Raw genomic sequence first — 16,220 nt, forward strand, 5'->3', positions numbered from 1 at the left:
GTGTTCACTGTGGACATAATGATTTCCTCTAGTACCATGGCTCTAAATACCATCTATATGCTAATGATCCCCAAGTTGTTACTCTAGCTTGGACCTTGATCCTCAATCCCAGAATTACATATGCAGCTGCCAACTTGGTAGCTCCACTTGAATTCCAAATAAGCATTTCAAACCACCCCACCCCGCATGTTGGCGTCTTTCTTCCCCAGTGTTCTTCGATCCAGTAAAGGGCACCTCCATTCACAGAGTTGTTCCAATCATAAATCTTGAAATTACTCACCTTCCACATCCATCCCCTAAAAATCCCCTAATTCTACCTTTTCAGTCCAGCCACATCTTACCCTAACCATGCTAGGCCAAGCAGAATTACGATATCTCCTCAGGACCATTGCAAGTGTCTCACAACTGGTCTTCCGGCTTCCATCTTGTCTTCTTGCTATGTCTTCCAAAGGCTGCTAGAGTGGTCCTTTCTAAATAAAGTCAGATTCTCACTTCACTGTTCAAAACCATTACCCTTAGGATAAATTCCAAAGCCCTACAAGGCCTTGAATGATGCTGCCCTTGGCATCTGTGCCCTTCCTCTCCATCATTCTGCAGACACTGTCCTCCTGATGTGTCTTACATACACTAACCTTGCTCTCTTGTTGGGGCTTTGGCTTTTGGTTTTACCACCACCCACAATTCTCTTCTCCAGTGTAGCTCACACTCACTTCTTTCTCTGCTCAAATGCTACCTGTTAGAGAAGACCTCCTCATCACCTTCTAAGGCTGAATCTGCTACTGTTTTCCTTGGTAGCCTTCTACCCATCCAAATCTTAGTATATATCTCTATATTTTATGTCTCTGCCTACAACACCTTAAATCTTTAAAGGGAAAGACATTGTCCTTTCTCACTGCTATACCACCAAAATCAAGGACTATCGTTCATAGTAGTAACACAATAGATATTTGTTGAATGAATTATTTAATGAATGAATTATTTAATGAATGAATGAGGCTAAGGAGTATAAGGAGTAGTTTCCAGCACATGGTGAGGTACTCAAGAATATCTGCTAATTTTACTGTGATTATTATAAATCAAGTGGAAATGGACTGGTGACACTGGTGCATGGAAGCTAGTTATTTGTGACACTTGCAATTTTCAGAGTTTGCTTCAATTTATGGATTTTTATACGTTCCTATTGCCTCTGCTTTTTTAGGGATAATTAGGCAAAAGTGTGTTGCTTTGAGCTCACTCGTGAGACTTTGTTTATTTGGTTTTTAAGCTGTCCATTTGAATGAGAAATGTTACATTTGCTTCCAAGGAAATTCTCAGGCTGTAGAGGCAGGCAGGCTTCAACAGCATGACACAATTTCAGGCCCCATACCATAAGTCAAGGTAAAGATTGCAGGTTTCCCAGGATCACACTTAAATATCAGACATGAACTTCCAGGCCACGCAGATACCAGAAAGTAGATTTTTCTTTCCCACTCCACATCCCTCCTCCCCATCACTGACCAACATCAGTCCTCTCCCCAGGAGTGAGGAGTGCCTCTCTTTTATCCTCGATCCATCCCCAGAGGACTCACAGGCAGTGGAGGGCCCATCGGGGCCAGAGGAAGACAATTTAACATTGAACCTGGTCTTGATTCACATAAGCTAGGTGACCTTAACCAAGCTACTTAAACTCTGTCAGCCTCCATTTCTCCAAGGATGAAACAACATTTCCCTTGAAGGGTAGGGAGGGTTGGAATGGATCACCTTGTGAAATATTTGGCCCAGCTCCACGGCCTCAGATCTGGCTCCCCTGTTCTGCCTGCCATTTATATTCATTCTCAGAGAGCTCTCCCGTGCATTATCCTCTATGACTCTCACCACTCCGTCCTGGTATAATCAGGGAAGGGGTTATTATTCTATTTTGAGACATGGGTAGCCAATTTGTTGAACTATTTGAACATAGTGGGAAGCAAACAGAAAATGATTTTAGCTTTTCTCTGTGATGGTATTTGCTTTGATAAGCCTCCCTCTCCCTGAGTTGCACATCCTTGACAAAAATCTTAGCAGAATCCTGAACTTCTTGGTTACTCTAATGTATTAAAAGTCTAAAATGAGACTATAGTGTCTCCTCCTATTTAATTCATCCTTTCTCCAGTACCAGTCCAGATTACAGCCTGAAGGACTTGAAGTAAAGAAGGTCTATTTTGCTTCTTTGCTGCTTCCAGGTCTTCACCTTGGTTTGGCTTGATCTCAGTGAATGATTGCTTCATAATTTTCTCTCACTTGGCTCTTTCAGAGATGAAAGGCCCTCTTCAAAATAAATGCAATGCTCTCAAGGACTCATGACCTCACTCCCCCATATCAAGATATGCCAGGTTATGCTACAGAAACAAACAACTCCACAATAACTAAGGGCCCTTCGGCTTCTGTCTTTGGCAAGTCTAGTTTCTCTGGTAGGTTTGAGCTGTAGGGCAGAGAAAAAGAGACAAGAGTATCGGGTGAGCCACTGTTTTCGACCTCTCTGTGTAGGTAGTTGAAGCTTCTCTGTTTGGTCCTTTCTGGCTGATGATGCCTCATTGCTGACACTGGTGGGACTTTTCTAGAAGGCTTTACAGAGTCTTCCCACTCAGTGGCTCCATGAAGTGGAGAGCTGGTTTCACACAAGCATAACCAACTTCAGGTGGGCAAAGAAGTACCATCCCTTCACAAGCTCAGAGGGTGGGGAGAACAGCATTGTGTCCATTATCTATTACTGTACACAAAGTAGATCTACAGCCTAAGAATGGCCTAAAACACCAGTCAATGCTTCAATCAATGAGTGTGTGGGTTGACAATTTGAGTGAGACTTAGCTGGATAGTTGTGGTCCCAGCTGGACATTCTTATGCCTGCAGGGCAGCAGGGTGGTTCTGTGTCTGGATTCTTCGTGGAGTGATGGGGGCTGGACTAGACCATATGTCTCTCGTAATCCTTAAGGCTACTGGAGGTTTGTTTAAATGGCAGTCTGGCAGGTTTCCAAAGGGAGGCCCTAAGCAGGCACAGCATCCTGAGGCTTCAAATTGCTTCTCTCACCTTCTCTTGGCCAAATTCCCCAAACCATCAAGATTAAAGAAGTGGAAAAAGGTCTTCACTTTTATGGGGGGATAGGGAACATACCAGGGATGGAACCCAGGGGCTCTCAACCGCTGAGCCACATCCCCAGCCCTATTTTGTATTTTATTTAGAGACAGGGTCTCACTGAGTTGCTTAGTGCCTTACTTTTGCTGAGGACAGGTTTGAACTCATGATCCTCCTGCCTTAGCCTCCCAAGCAGCTGGGATTACAGGTGTGCACCAAGGTACCTGACGAGTCTTCACTTTTAAGGGAGTAGCTTCAAAGCCATATTGCAAGGTAGGGTGGATAGGAGGGTGAAGGGAAGGGAATTGTGGCTTTTTTTTGTTTTTTAGGTTTACTCCAAGCCCTATTGTCCACCACACCTCCCAGGTCTTCTGAGGTAGATGTTGGGGAGGTGGAGGTGGAGGTGGCTGGATTTGGCAATGCCACATCAGATCGTCTTATATATCATGTAGGGGAGCCTGACCACATTTGGTGAAGACCCTTATCAGAATGAAGCCCCATGTTGTCTGCAGCTCTGAGCTATGGATGTTAATTCCAGGCAACAGAACAACCGCCATAGACATACAGTTATAAAGGAAGCTACCTTTGAGGTGAAGTGACCGGTTGGAATTCATGCAGCTAGTACTGGTTCGTTTCTTTTCCCTGAAGGGAAACGAGGCTGATGATGAAAAGCATAGTGAATATGAGAGACTTGGAAAAGGCCAGTGTCTTGGATGAACAGAGCAAAGCAGGTGCTGGGCTGCTGTTACCAGGTTCAGATCGACCAGTCCCTAGAGCCCAAGGCCAGGAGATTTCCTTAAACCTAAGGAAAAGGAAATGTCTTGAAGGATTTTAAACAGAGTCTCACACATTCACATCGATGTTTCCAAAAGATCCCTCCAGCCTTGATGAGAAGACTGGATTAGAAGGCAGTAATAGAGGCTGGGTTAGAACTGCAGCCTCCACTCAAACCCAGAAAGACAGGCAGAAGCTACTACTTTTCTAAATCCATGTTGGTGCCTCTTCATAAATCCCAAAGGCAAAGGGGAAATGGTCTAGTTTGTCATGGACAAAACAAGGGACAAGGCCAGGTGCTGTGGCACACACCTGGAATCCCAGCAGCTCGGGAGGCTGAGGCAGGAGGATTGTGAGTTCAAAGCCAGCCTCAGCAAAAGTTAGGTGCTAAGCAACTCAGGGAGACCCTGTCTCTAAATAAAATATAAAATAAGGCTGGGGGATGTGGCTCAGTGGCTAAGTGCCCCTGAGTTCAATCCCCAGTACCCACCTACCCCCCCCCCCCCCGCAAAAAAAATACAAGGGACAGTGCCATAGGAAGGACAAAGAAAACCAAATGTGTAATTGAAACACTATGTCAAATATGTGCACACACACACACACACACACACAGAGGCATACACACAGAGGCTACTTATCCACATGCTCCAGATCCAAGTGAACTTGAGAGTTTCTGGTTTGTGTTCTGTGGATAATTTAGCCAGATTGATGTCGAGTCAGAGAGTGGCCTCTCCTGCTTGGCAGTGTGCGAAGACAAGCAGCTGCTAAGTGATCCTAAGAGAGAAAAGCCAGCATTGCGCACAGCCTTGGAGCCCTTGAAGTCATACATCATTTCCAGTTTATTCAAATGCAAAACCAAATGGTATTGCCGGTAGGGACATAGCTTAGTGGTAGAGCCCCTACCCTGCCATCGTAAGGCCCTGGGTTCAATCTCTAACTCTGAAAGAATAAAAAAGAGCAAATGATGACAAAAGCCCAGTTGGCAGGGCCCTTGTGACTGCAGGTTGGTGGAAATTTAAGGAAGCAGGGAAGGAAAGGCAGAGAGGCTCAACAGTGCCTTTTCCTGCTGTGTTGGCTTGGGGACAAGGGAAGGGGACGTTGCTGAATTCCATCCTCACTGGGCACTGACATCATCCTCACCCACACAAGGACACATAGGCGCCTCCCCGGGGGACTGTGGGTGTCAGCGGGAACCGTTCCGTGCATGGAGCTGACCTCCGCACCCCCAGCATGAGTCTGCATGATAGATCGTAAGAGAGACTGTTCTGTCATTGCATTGCAGCTCCAGAAACTAAAACGATCACTTTCTTTCAAGACCAAGAGTTTACGGAGCAAAAGTGCTGACAACTTCTTCCAGCGGACCAACAGCGACGCGAAGCTGCAAGCGGACATGCAGGCCGAGGTCAGCCCCAGCTCCAGCCCCCTGCCTGCTCCAGGAAGCCTGGCGTCCACGCCCACCAGGGCTGGCCTGCACCCAGGCAGCGGCAAGGCTCACGCCTTTCAGGAACACATTTTCAAGAAGCCCACTTTCTGCGACGTCTGCAACCACATGATAGTGGGTAAGGCTTTCCCCTGCCCCTTCCTCCGGATCCAGCACCCCCTGGAAAGCTGAGAGAAAGTGGGCTACCACGGGTCCAGGTACCCAGAGATGGACTCTGAGCCTCAGAAATATGCAGACAGGATTGTTGAGGCGTGCTTTGGAGAAGAGTATTTGTGGAGAGGTAATTGGGAAGCAGGGCTGGGCAGGGGGAGAAGTTGGGTTGTGCTACAGTTTTAGACCAACTTCAGTTGGTCCTCCAGGGGGCCCTAAAGCCCTTTAGGGTTATCCCCCAGTGAGTTCTTTGTACATCTATATCATCCCAACATTGCATATGGCCAATAAGTGAGACTTGGAATGTGTGTTTCCCAAAGAGGCCAATGTCTGCCATCACTGAGACTGGACATATGGATGACTTCCGGTATGGCCAAGAACACAGAATTCTGCAATTCCCTTCACCCTTTGCCAAGGAGTGGGATATTCCAATCGGGAGCTATTTTAGTTCCTATTAGAATCAAACACATCAGGCCAGTCCTCATTTTTAGGAAAGTATTATCTACCCACACTTTTACTTTCTAGTAGCAGTACTCATGTTCTTCCTTCAAACAAGCCATGTTTAGAAGTAGTGCTTATATCAGTCAAGGATTCCCACCATGGTGTTGCTTAATAACTGCCCTTAAACTTCAGTACTTAAAACAGAGGCAGCATTTACTCTCACTTGGGCATCTTCAGAACAGCTAGAGATTGGCTGATCCAGACTCCACTCATTTATTGCATGTCCTTGAACCAATGGCCCAGCCTCGCCATGTTCTTCTGGGAAGAATGGGTGGAAGAACTCAAAGCTTCTTCAGGCCTTGGGCTTCTGCTGGCATTTCTTGTGTTCAGGGTTAGTTACAAGAGCAAGCCAGAGTCAAGGGATGGAGATGTCTACTCTCCCTCTAGTAGTGGGGACTGTAAGCCACCAGGAGAAGGGCATGAACACAGGGTCAGTTAATCTAAATGACCACTTAGGTGGTCTCTGGATTATAGATCCTTTATCATTTGGTAAATTCTGCCATGTCTCGGAGTTCCTGTGCTCCTGCTTCATGTCCCCATCTGGAAGTGGTGGCTGGAGTGTGACAGTCAGCTTGGGTCACCAGTGGTGGTCTCAGCATGCCCCATGCCCAGAATACTTAGGCAGTCCAGCCTCCAACCTTAATCTTTTTGTGAATGCCTGACTTCTAGTTCTGATGCGTCACTTTCAATTTCCACACGTATTTCCACCAAGCCTTTTCAAGGCAGTGCTATTCATAACCCTTAAATAAGTGATGATGAGCATCTATTTTAAATCTCATTGTGATGAGTGCGAAAAGACAAATGAACATGTGTTTTTAAAAATGAGTAATGGGAATGAGTTCACCTCTGAGGAATGTCACAGTCATTACCCTACAGGGGACTCTAGGTGCACCTCAAGTACAACAAAAATTTTGAAAGACTCTATTCTAAATATTAAAAAACAAAAGCCCTGTGCTAAAGAGAATGGCACTTTGCTTTTCTCTGATCATAATTAAACTTATATTGCAGCCGCCTTTTTATCTTGAAATGAAAGGAAAAAATAGTCAACAAGTCACAGTGCTCTTTTCAAAGATGAAATAAAGGAAACCAATAGTTGGCTTCTTCTAGGAATGAAGAAAGGAGTTTAGAAAGGTGATGTGAGGTAGCACAGAAAGGGGAAAAGAAAAAAGACACGAATGAGGTGAGAGGAGGGGAAATTGAGATGGGGTTGACCAATGTCCTAACTTCCTGAACAATGCGTGGTGTTTTTAATTCACTGATAACAGAGCACAAGTGATCTGCCCTCTTCCTCTTTCTTTGCCCCTGAAATCTAGCCTCCCATCTCCCCAGAGGAGGCCATCTTCATACTCTAGATGGTAGGGAAAGATGAGATGCTCTTAGTCCCTAAGTATGACATTTCAGAAAAGATATTAAAGCTATTTTCCCCCTTTAACTTAAATCTAAGGATTGTATAAGGATGCATAAGAAAAATCAAATCTGATTTATTCACTTTCCAGCTAATGGGTGCTTCCTTAGAAAATGAAACTGATATCCTCTCCATCTAGCATTTCTGAGATGGAGTGGACACTCACAATTGGTTCTACGAGGCTCCCCATTTGTGCCTTGATGCTGATGCCTATGCCCTCAAACTGGAAAGGCCACACAATTACCACAGGACCATTGATCAATAAAAAGAGAACAGGACCTCAGGCCCATTCATTGACCATCTGTTTCTAATTTCCTTAGCTCTCTACTGCTAACTTTGCCCTTGCCCTTCTACCTGAGAGCTAAAACTTCTCCTCACCTACTTACCTGGATCTGGGTTAGACCCTTTGGGTTAAGCAGATAGTGGCTAATCTAATCTAGCCTCCAGGACCTTGCTAACCTTTATGATCAATTCCTTAGGCTACCCCTTTCTAGAAAAATTGGTGACCTATGCAAGACAAAGATAGCCAACCCAATCTTTCATGGAGACATAGAGAAATAGATAGGGATGCCTATCAGCCCCAGGGCTGAATGTCCCTGCCTTTGGAACCAGAAGAACATGACTGCTTTTGTCAGGAGGACTCAAGTCTTTAGACTGGGAGAATTTGGAGCTGACTCTTGTACTTGGCTAAATGAACATATTTCCTCCACCAAGAAGTTTACTCTTGTAATCTTGCAATCCTCTGGTGTTGAACGTGTAAGTGAGGGTGGGAGTCCTGTCTCTGGTGTGAATCACCTAAATGTATTCCATTATGGCATTTTATCTTTATATTGAGTTAACTGTCTGCAGTGGCTCATTTCAGGGGAGTATTGAATCTATGTGGTAATCTGCATCTCACTGAAATTTCAAAGACTTCAACAAGTCAATCTGTGCTTTTAACATGACTATCTCCATGCATTGGTCTACTCCATCAATTAAGGAGATTTTTCCAAAAAAAAAAATCCCATTCTTTTGTTTGTGGTCAGATACCTTGTTTCTAAAATTATTTTTAAATTAAATGTTTTTTTTTTAGTTGGAGCCTACTTAGAAGACACAATATATTAAAGGAACTCAGATTTTTTAAACAGATAATTATCAAAATGGTTGGATTTTATTGCTTAAATTTCAACTTCTCTTATACCGTTTCTGTTACAAAGTATCATTCACTTTCATAACTTTTCCATAATATGGAAAATTAATAATAGCATTGTCTTATGTAGGAATCCCAGAAGAAGGGCCTGATTCAGAGATTCCTATGAAAATGGTTTAAATGCACGGAACACCCTCAGGAGGAGGGTCAAAGAAGCAAGAGGGACAAGGGAAGGCTTTAGGCAAGGATAGGACCTCAGCTGAAGTCCACTTTAGACAATCCCACTCAGCGCACCCACTTTGAGACAAGAGGCCTGCCTTGTACATGACTGTCACCCAGTCACTGACCATGGCTGCCCCAGGAAGGAATAGGGATGTGGCATCACCCCAAGGAGGATCCCATTTGACTGAGGACAATTCTCTGGGGGGGAGGGGTGGGAATGATGTCTGTAAGTCATTAGCAGCCAAATCTCAAGGCACAGCTTGGTAAATGAGATCTGAACAAGGCACCATCAGTACTCAGGACATCTATAAACATATTTTAATGCTTCAAGATGCAGTCAAAGGCATCCTTCACAGAAGTGATTTTAAAATGCAGAGCAACCTTGGCACTGATGTGCCTATAACACTGCATTACCATAATAATGAGTCACATAGCATGAGAAGTACTATATTACACTGAGTCCTGGACCTTTCTGTTGTGCTCTTGTTTGACCATTAGTTTAATTGTTCCCTGACCTATTCTGACCACATCCCATTGCCGAAGCCACTAACCAAAACTTGAGTGGAACAAAATATTTATACACATGTATAAACATAAAGATACAAAACTTAAAAAAAAAAAAAGCAGTGTTTGCTCACCAATGATGTTGTCTCTTGGTGAGAGAGGCCAGAGAACAAGGGTTTCTTTGAAAAGCAAATGTCAAATCTGTGTATTCTCAGAATGGAAATTAAACCTCTGAGTTCATTTAACTGGACAATTGTTTTAGGGGTGATATAGGTTGTAAATAAAGCACAAGTGCTCTCTAAACCCTTTTTAAAAATATTTCAAACAGAAACTCTCCTTTGAGCTACAGTATGCCTCTATACTGAATTGAAGTGCTTAGAACCCATTGGTTTGTCCCCTGGGATTATTAATCTCTGCCTTCTATACTTTATGGCTGATTTTCTCCTTGAAGATAAAAACCCAATGCAGTACCCTATCCAGCAGGGGCAAATAGTCTCTTTCTATTCTTTGCTCATTTGGGCCCCCTTTAAGAGAATATAACTAAAACAGTCTCAGAAAGGAGATGGTGACTCTTCCAGATAAGGAATGTTTGCAGGGGGTGGCAATGTTTAGTCTGGAAAAGTCTTGGGAGAGCATGATCATTGTCTTCAAACAGCTGAAGAGATCTTCTCTGGAAGAGAGTTTAAACTTATTTGGGGTCCCAGGTGCACAGTAACAGATGGTGCCGTGAGGCAGAGTTCAGAGCCTAAAGGTACAGCGGCTCAACGTAACGCTAGAAGTAGGCTTGTGGATTTAGGAAGAGAAAAAAATGCATGTTCAAAAACTTCTGTATACTGTACTCCCTTTGAGTGTTCATAGCACACACAAGCATTTTGAAGTCTTGCCATTCTGAAAGCAACCCACCTGTTATCAGTGGAGAAGAGAGGCAGTAATTTAATGGATTATAACTAAGGAATTCTCCCTCCCAACATCTACATTTCCCGCTATAGAACACTGTTTGACACGTATCTCTTTCATGTACACAATTCCAAGGGATTTTTCTAAGGCTTGCAAAGGCAAATTCATTAGAGTTATTAAGGCTGCAACATCAGGTCCAAGGTTCTCATAGAGATTATCAAATACAAATGATTGTAGGACTTGTGCCCAGCACCTTTCAACTAAAAGAGCACCAAGTACTTTTAAAGCTGCATCTGCTATTATTTTTTTCAGAAATTCTATGCCTGCTGCCAAGTATGCGTATTTTAAGAAGTCTCTCACTGAAAATCACTTAAATCAAAAAGAATAAACCACATTCCTTCCAACAAAGGTTGAGTAGAAATTGATGTCAGTAGACTTCCAGGAAGAAGGCAGCCTAGAGTCTCACACAAAAGTGGAAGCAATTTCTGCTAGGGACAATAATAGCACTCTAGGGTCACACATGGGAACAGCATGTCATCATTTTGTGAAAATGTAAAAATCCTCATGCTGTTGCCAAAAGAGAAGACAGAACAGGAGGAGGTGGGACTCTCCATGGAAAAGCCCAAACACTATTTCTGGGCTCTTTTCAGTGCCTAGGGAATTTTACTCTTCTTTCTGAAAGATCTGCAGTGCCCTTCCTTACAGTTCTGTCTCTCCATCTAGCCAATCCTAGATCTGTCCAAACCCAGTGAAAATTCTTTCTCCAGTTCTAAGGTGGTCACTAATTTTCTCAGAATTTTCACATCTTTTCTCAAAAACCCAGAGTTTGGTCAATTCTTTGCAGACATGAAGAGCTCAAATTCATGTGCCTATTCCCACAGCAACTGCATAGCACAGGCCTGACACATAGTGAGTGTTTTAAATAAGTAGTGAATGCATGGAATAAAACGGTCCACCTTCCAATATCAACAACAGAAATAAAAGCAATTTTAAAAAAAAAATGGAAGAATATGGAAAAAAAATCGCTAAATACTTTGAAAAGTCACTCCTGGGTATATCAAGACTGCAGCCCGCCCAAAAGGAAGCTTGACACAAGGCCCAATTTCCTCATCTGTCAGCTTTTCTTCATTTCTCCTTTGCATGGTATATTTTAAAACAAAGTTTCATAGTGCACAAAGGTCATAAGAAGGATGTCTTCCTTGCTGATTATATACTTAACCAAATAAAATATCATACTATTCTATTTAAAGTTTTCGTCATAAATACCACTAGTATAGTATTTCCATTTTCTAAGATAGTTGCTTGATAGGTCCTTATCTACCTTTAGTTCAAGTTTTTTGTCATATAATCTAAATGCTTTGTCTGAAAAATAAACATAATTGGATTATATATTTCTTTTTTTGCTCCACCTAAATTTGCAAATTTAGATTTGCATTATGCATTTGCATTCTTATGAGTGAAATATTTGGCTTTCTTTCTGCCTGCTTATAAATATATGCTTTCTATTTTGTTTCCTGTTTCCCTCCATTTTGTGTGTGTTTTTTTGTGTGTGAGTGTGCATGTGTGCATATATGTATGCATATATGTGTGGTTTACATTTTCTTTCCTTTTAATAACCTCTCATGTTTTGGGAGATGCATGCATTCTTCTACTTATAATTACATATGAGGTTTTCAAAAAACTCTTTCTTCTACATTTTTCAAGTTATTAAAAAAAAAATCAAAGCCGGGTGTGGTGGTGCATACCTGCAATCCCGGCCATTTGGGAGGCTGAGGCAGGCAGGAGGATCACAAGTTCAAAGCCAGCTTAGCTATTTAGCAAGGACCCAAGCAACTTAATGAGATACTTTCTGTAAATAAATAAATAAATAAAGGGCTGGAGATGTGGCTTAGTGGTTAAGTGCCCCTGGGTTCCATCCCCAGTACAGAAAAATATAAATATACACAATAAAATAAAAATCAAGTTGGGGATGTAACACAGTGGTAGAGCGCTTATGTAGCATGTGCAAAGAATTGGGTTCAATACCCAGTATAAATAAAATTAATTAATCAAATAAATAAAAAGAGTATTTTGATTTCTCTGTTTTTCAAGATACACGGACCAAACTTTTAATCCCAACTCTCATCTAACAAGTCTTTTCACTTCCTGTTTTTGCAAATTAAGTATGGCACTCTTTTCATTTCAGATTTTTGTTGTTATTGCACTGTTTTCCAATTCATACCTTTGAGAGTAAATCTTAAGGTACACATGCTTTTATAACAAGATCTATGCATCTACTGGGACAATTCAAGTTTTACCTTGTTTCAGTATTAACTGCCAATTCTATTACTGGATAACTTCCTTATTTTTAAGCTCTTATTTTTGTTTCTCAGTTGTTAAAAGAATATTTTTAGTAATATTTTCCAGGTAAAGAACGTGGGTACCAAATGCATAAGGGAGTGAACTGCCAATCATCCCACTTGTTCAGCTAATGAACCTCTTGCAGCGGGGCATGTCAGTGAGCAGGGTCCAACTCAGACTTCTGGCAGGTTTTCCTTCATACCCCTCAGTTCTGGCCTTTACCATTGTCTCCTTGCCCACTCTGCTTTCCCCTGAAGCTAGTAGCACAGTCTCTCCTTTTATATTAGTCTATAAAATCCAAAGATTTTAGAGCTACAGCTTTATTTAGTAATTAAATCATCTGCAGTGTCAGTTCCATCCTTCCCTGCCTCTCATAAAGATTTTGATTGTGAAATTTAATTTTTTGCTTCCCTATATTCCCCAAACAATTTTCCAGGTTGTTTCTAATTTCCGCTTTTGACTCTTTTATTGGCGTATCTGATTCCCTTGTATTTTATTGTCAATCAAAAGCAGACGTTGTCTATAATTGTTTTTCGTTTAATATGGTATAGCCCTTCAAAGTATTCCTTGCTTATAGCCTTGTTGAAAAGAGTAAAGGAGATAAGTTGCCCAATGTAGTCACACAGAATTAGCAAATAGCAGATGTGACGCATTAAAGTCCAGAGTGTGCAGGCCACAGCTTGTTGCATTCTCTGTAGTGTCCCCTGTCCTGGGAGTGTCACCTATCCTATATATAATAGCTGTCCACAATGAACTTGTAAAGTGATCAAATGAATACATAAATTCATTGTTCAACCAATGAGAAATATTATTTTCAAAATTATGCTTAAGATTGCTTTTACTATATATAAAATGTTCATAATTAAGAAGTAGGACTTCAGATAATCTCAACAGCCCCATTTCCAGCAAAGATTCACTGAGCACCAACCATGTGCGGGGCCCTATGCTGACATCTGGGGACGTGCAGTCTAATATTTTCATAAATTCAAGGAAAGGGACTGAGAGGTAGCAAAGGAAAAAGAAACAGAAATTACCTAGAAGCTAGAATGTGAAGGAGTCCTTTTCACTACCAGCTGCAGATCTGCAGGCCCTCTCTCCATGACAGACTGTGGACAGGCAGCAGACAAGGTGTGTGCAACAGGCCTCGTGATTCTCTCGTTGTCCTTCCAAGGCCATCCCCTCATCTCCACTCAAGTGATTAGTCTAGGATGCACTGCTGCCACATCCCTGATGGGACGATATCTGAACCCCCTGTTGTACACAGGTTTGGGGAAGTCAAGAAGCCAAAAAAAAAAAATTAGAATCTAGCTTATCTCAGTAATATTGGTCATACTTCTACAAATTTTCCTATTTTTATTAATATGTATACATGCTGATATTAGGAAGGCAAAGAAACTGTCCTTGACCACGATGTTAAACATCTCTTGACCATTAAGAATAAGAAAAGTTTGGTCAGGCACAGTAATCCCAGCAACTCGGGAGGCTAAAGCAAGATGATTGCATGTTCAAAGCCAGCCTCAGCAATACAGCAAGTCCCTACAAAACTTAGTGAGATCCTGGCTCAAAATAAAAAATGAAAATGGATGGGAGTGTTGCTCAGTGGTTAAGCACCCCAGGGTTTAATCCCTGGTACCAAAAAAAAAATTTAACAATAAGAAAGGTCTGGGTACAATGATGCACACTTTGAATCTAGCCAATTTGGGAGGCTGAGGCAGGAGGATCCCAAGTTTGAGGCCAACAACATTGGCAACTTAGATCTTGTCTCAAAATTAAAAATAAGAAAGGGATAAGAGGTCTGGGGATGCGGCTCAGTGGTCCAGCACCCCTGAGTTCAATCCCTAGTAGCCCCCCAGATAAATGGAGATCAAATAATAAGAGGAGAATCTTTATATACACACTCTCCAGAAAATTAATATTGCCAATTACTGCTGTTATCATATCACTGTAGTTTAAAAATGTGGAACTTCCTTCCTTTAAACTGTTTATTTTACAAGTAATTTGCTGGAGTTTTGAATGGTCAGATTTGAGGGAAAATTATAGAAAAGAAAATCAGCCAAAAAGAAAGAAACCGTCTCTCTTAAATTACAGATCATGATGTTTACAGTGCTTTGGTGATTTCTTGAATCGCAACATAGAGATGATCTTTCAGGAAAGAAATGTTTTTCCCTCCCTAAAAAAGAAATTTGTATTTTAGGAGCCTTTTAAGATCATACTTAAGAGGAAATGAATGACATATAAAATGGTGTTCTCAGCGCATAAATAACACACCCAGGAGCAGAGAATGTCTGATGGTGTTGTTACATTTTGTCATTTCCCACAGTTCACCACGAGATGCTCTTTGGTAATATTTTAGCTTAGATATTCTGAATACATGCTCTTTTGAGACTCACTGTATTTCATATATTTTCTTCCTCTTCTATGTTAAAAGAATAAGACATTTCCCAGGACAGAAAGAAAAGAGGAGAAATCAGTCCAGATGGAGTTTAGCTGGGGCAGGAAGACAGAAGACACAGCTATGAATGCACTTGGAGAGCCAAGCCTTTTCCTGCCTGTGATATTGATCAAAAGCTGGGTCCTGGTCTCCCCTGCCAATAATGAGGTCAAGGTTTTGGAAAAAAAAAAAAAAACAAGAAAAATAAGTTTTATTGCTTTGCTTGCAAAGAAGAAACACGGGGAACTCCTGTCCCAGAGGCCATGGTTCTCCCCGCCAGAGGAAACACAGGGCTTTCAAAAAAGAGACTACAAGGGCTGGGATCCAAATATTACCATTAGAGAATATTAACTATTGTTATCAAATGTCCTTGAGAGACATGTTGCTCCAGTTCCCTGGTTTTGGAGTTTCTTTATTCTCGTGGGCCCTGGTACTCTTCCACCAAAGGACACAATAGCTTAGCATGGAACAGGAAAAAAAAAAAAACAATATTAGTTTTGTGTTCCCTCCAGTGTTAGAGGGGGGGAGAAAAAGGAAAGAAGAAAAAAATGTCAGTTTTTAAAATAAGCTGCTTGCAGCAAGGTTTGTACTCCAAGCATAAAGTGGACCCCATTACAATACTGCTGATTCCTGCTGCCTGCTTGAGGTTCTGAAGAAGTCATGACGAAGCCTCAAATGTTGAGAAGCTGATTGCCTTTGACCCATGGCTGTTCCAGGTTTGAAGGCTGAAGACTATAGGAATAGGCCATCACTTATCTGTGGGGTGACAGAGACTTGCTAGAAAATGTGTATCCTGTCCCACTATTTGTCTGACATAACAGGGAATGCTCCACTGACCTACTTTAGATTGTTCCCCTTGGTTGTGTAGCCATAGTAGATAGGATGTCATGGAATAATATTACTGGGCCAGTGCTCTAAAATAGAACAGCCCTGTGTGTGCACCTGGGTCTCAGAACATCATGAAATAGTGTGTGTCAGGTGTGCACATGTGTATCTATGTGCACCTGAAAGTGTCTACACTGTAAACCAACTATCAAGGACAGAGGATGGGGAAAGCATTTTCTCCATAGCTCATCAAACACTACCTAGTTACCCAAGCACAAAAGCAAATTAGAGATCATTCCATCACATGTGAAGCTTACATGAAATAAAGGTGCAGAAGCCTATTGCTGCCCTGCATGTCCCACCCCAACAACAGGACAACCAGCAAGTTCATGAGGGTATGTATTTATACATGTGCAAGTGCACACACACATGCATGCGCGCGTGCGCGTGCACACACACGCACGCACACACACACACGACTCGGGAAATGTGTTTCTGGTCAGGTACAGA

The 16,220-nt window shown here is 42.1% G+C and overlaps 1 protein-coding gene across 3 annotated transcripts in view; it reads left to right on the forward strand.

The window, feature by feature from the left end:
• Stac (SH3 and cysteine rich domain) overlaps positions 1–16,220 on the forward strand; it is a 148,500-nt gene that overhangs the window by 52,304 nt on the left and 79,976 nt on the right. For 2 of the 3 annotated variants that reach the window (XM_046437451.2, XM_046437449.2), the window contains exon 2: positions 5,148–5,424. In XM_046437451.2, coding sequence (XP_046293407.1) covers positions 5,148–5,424 — 277 coding nt within the window. The remainder of the gene's footprint in view (positions 1–5,147; positions 5,425–16,220) is intronic. The other variant, XM_046437450.2, reaches the window with a different exon arrangement.

This window comes from Marmota monax, unplaced genomic scaffold, assembly GCF_021218885.2.
Source record: "Marmota monax isolate L192 unplaced genomic scaffold, Marmota_monax_Labrador192_F-V1.1 WCK01_AAM20220418_F8-fsc00021, whole genome shotgun sequence".
In the NCBI taxonomy this organism is placed as follows: Eukaryota; Metazoa; Chordata; class Mammalia; order Rodentia; family Sciuridae; genus Marmota; species Marmota monax.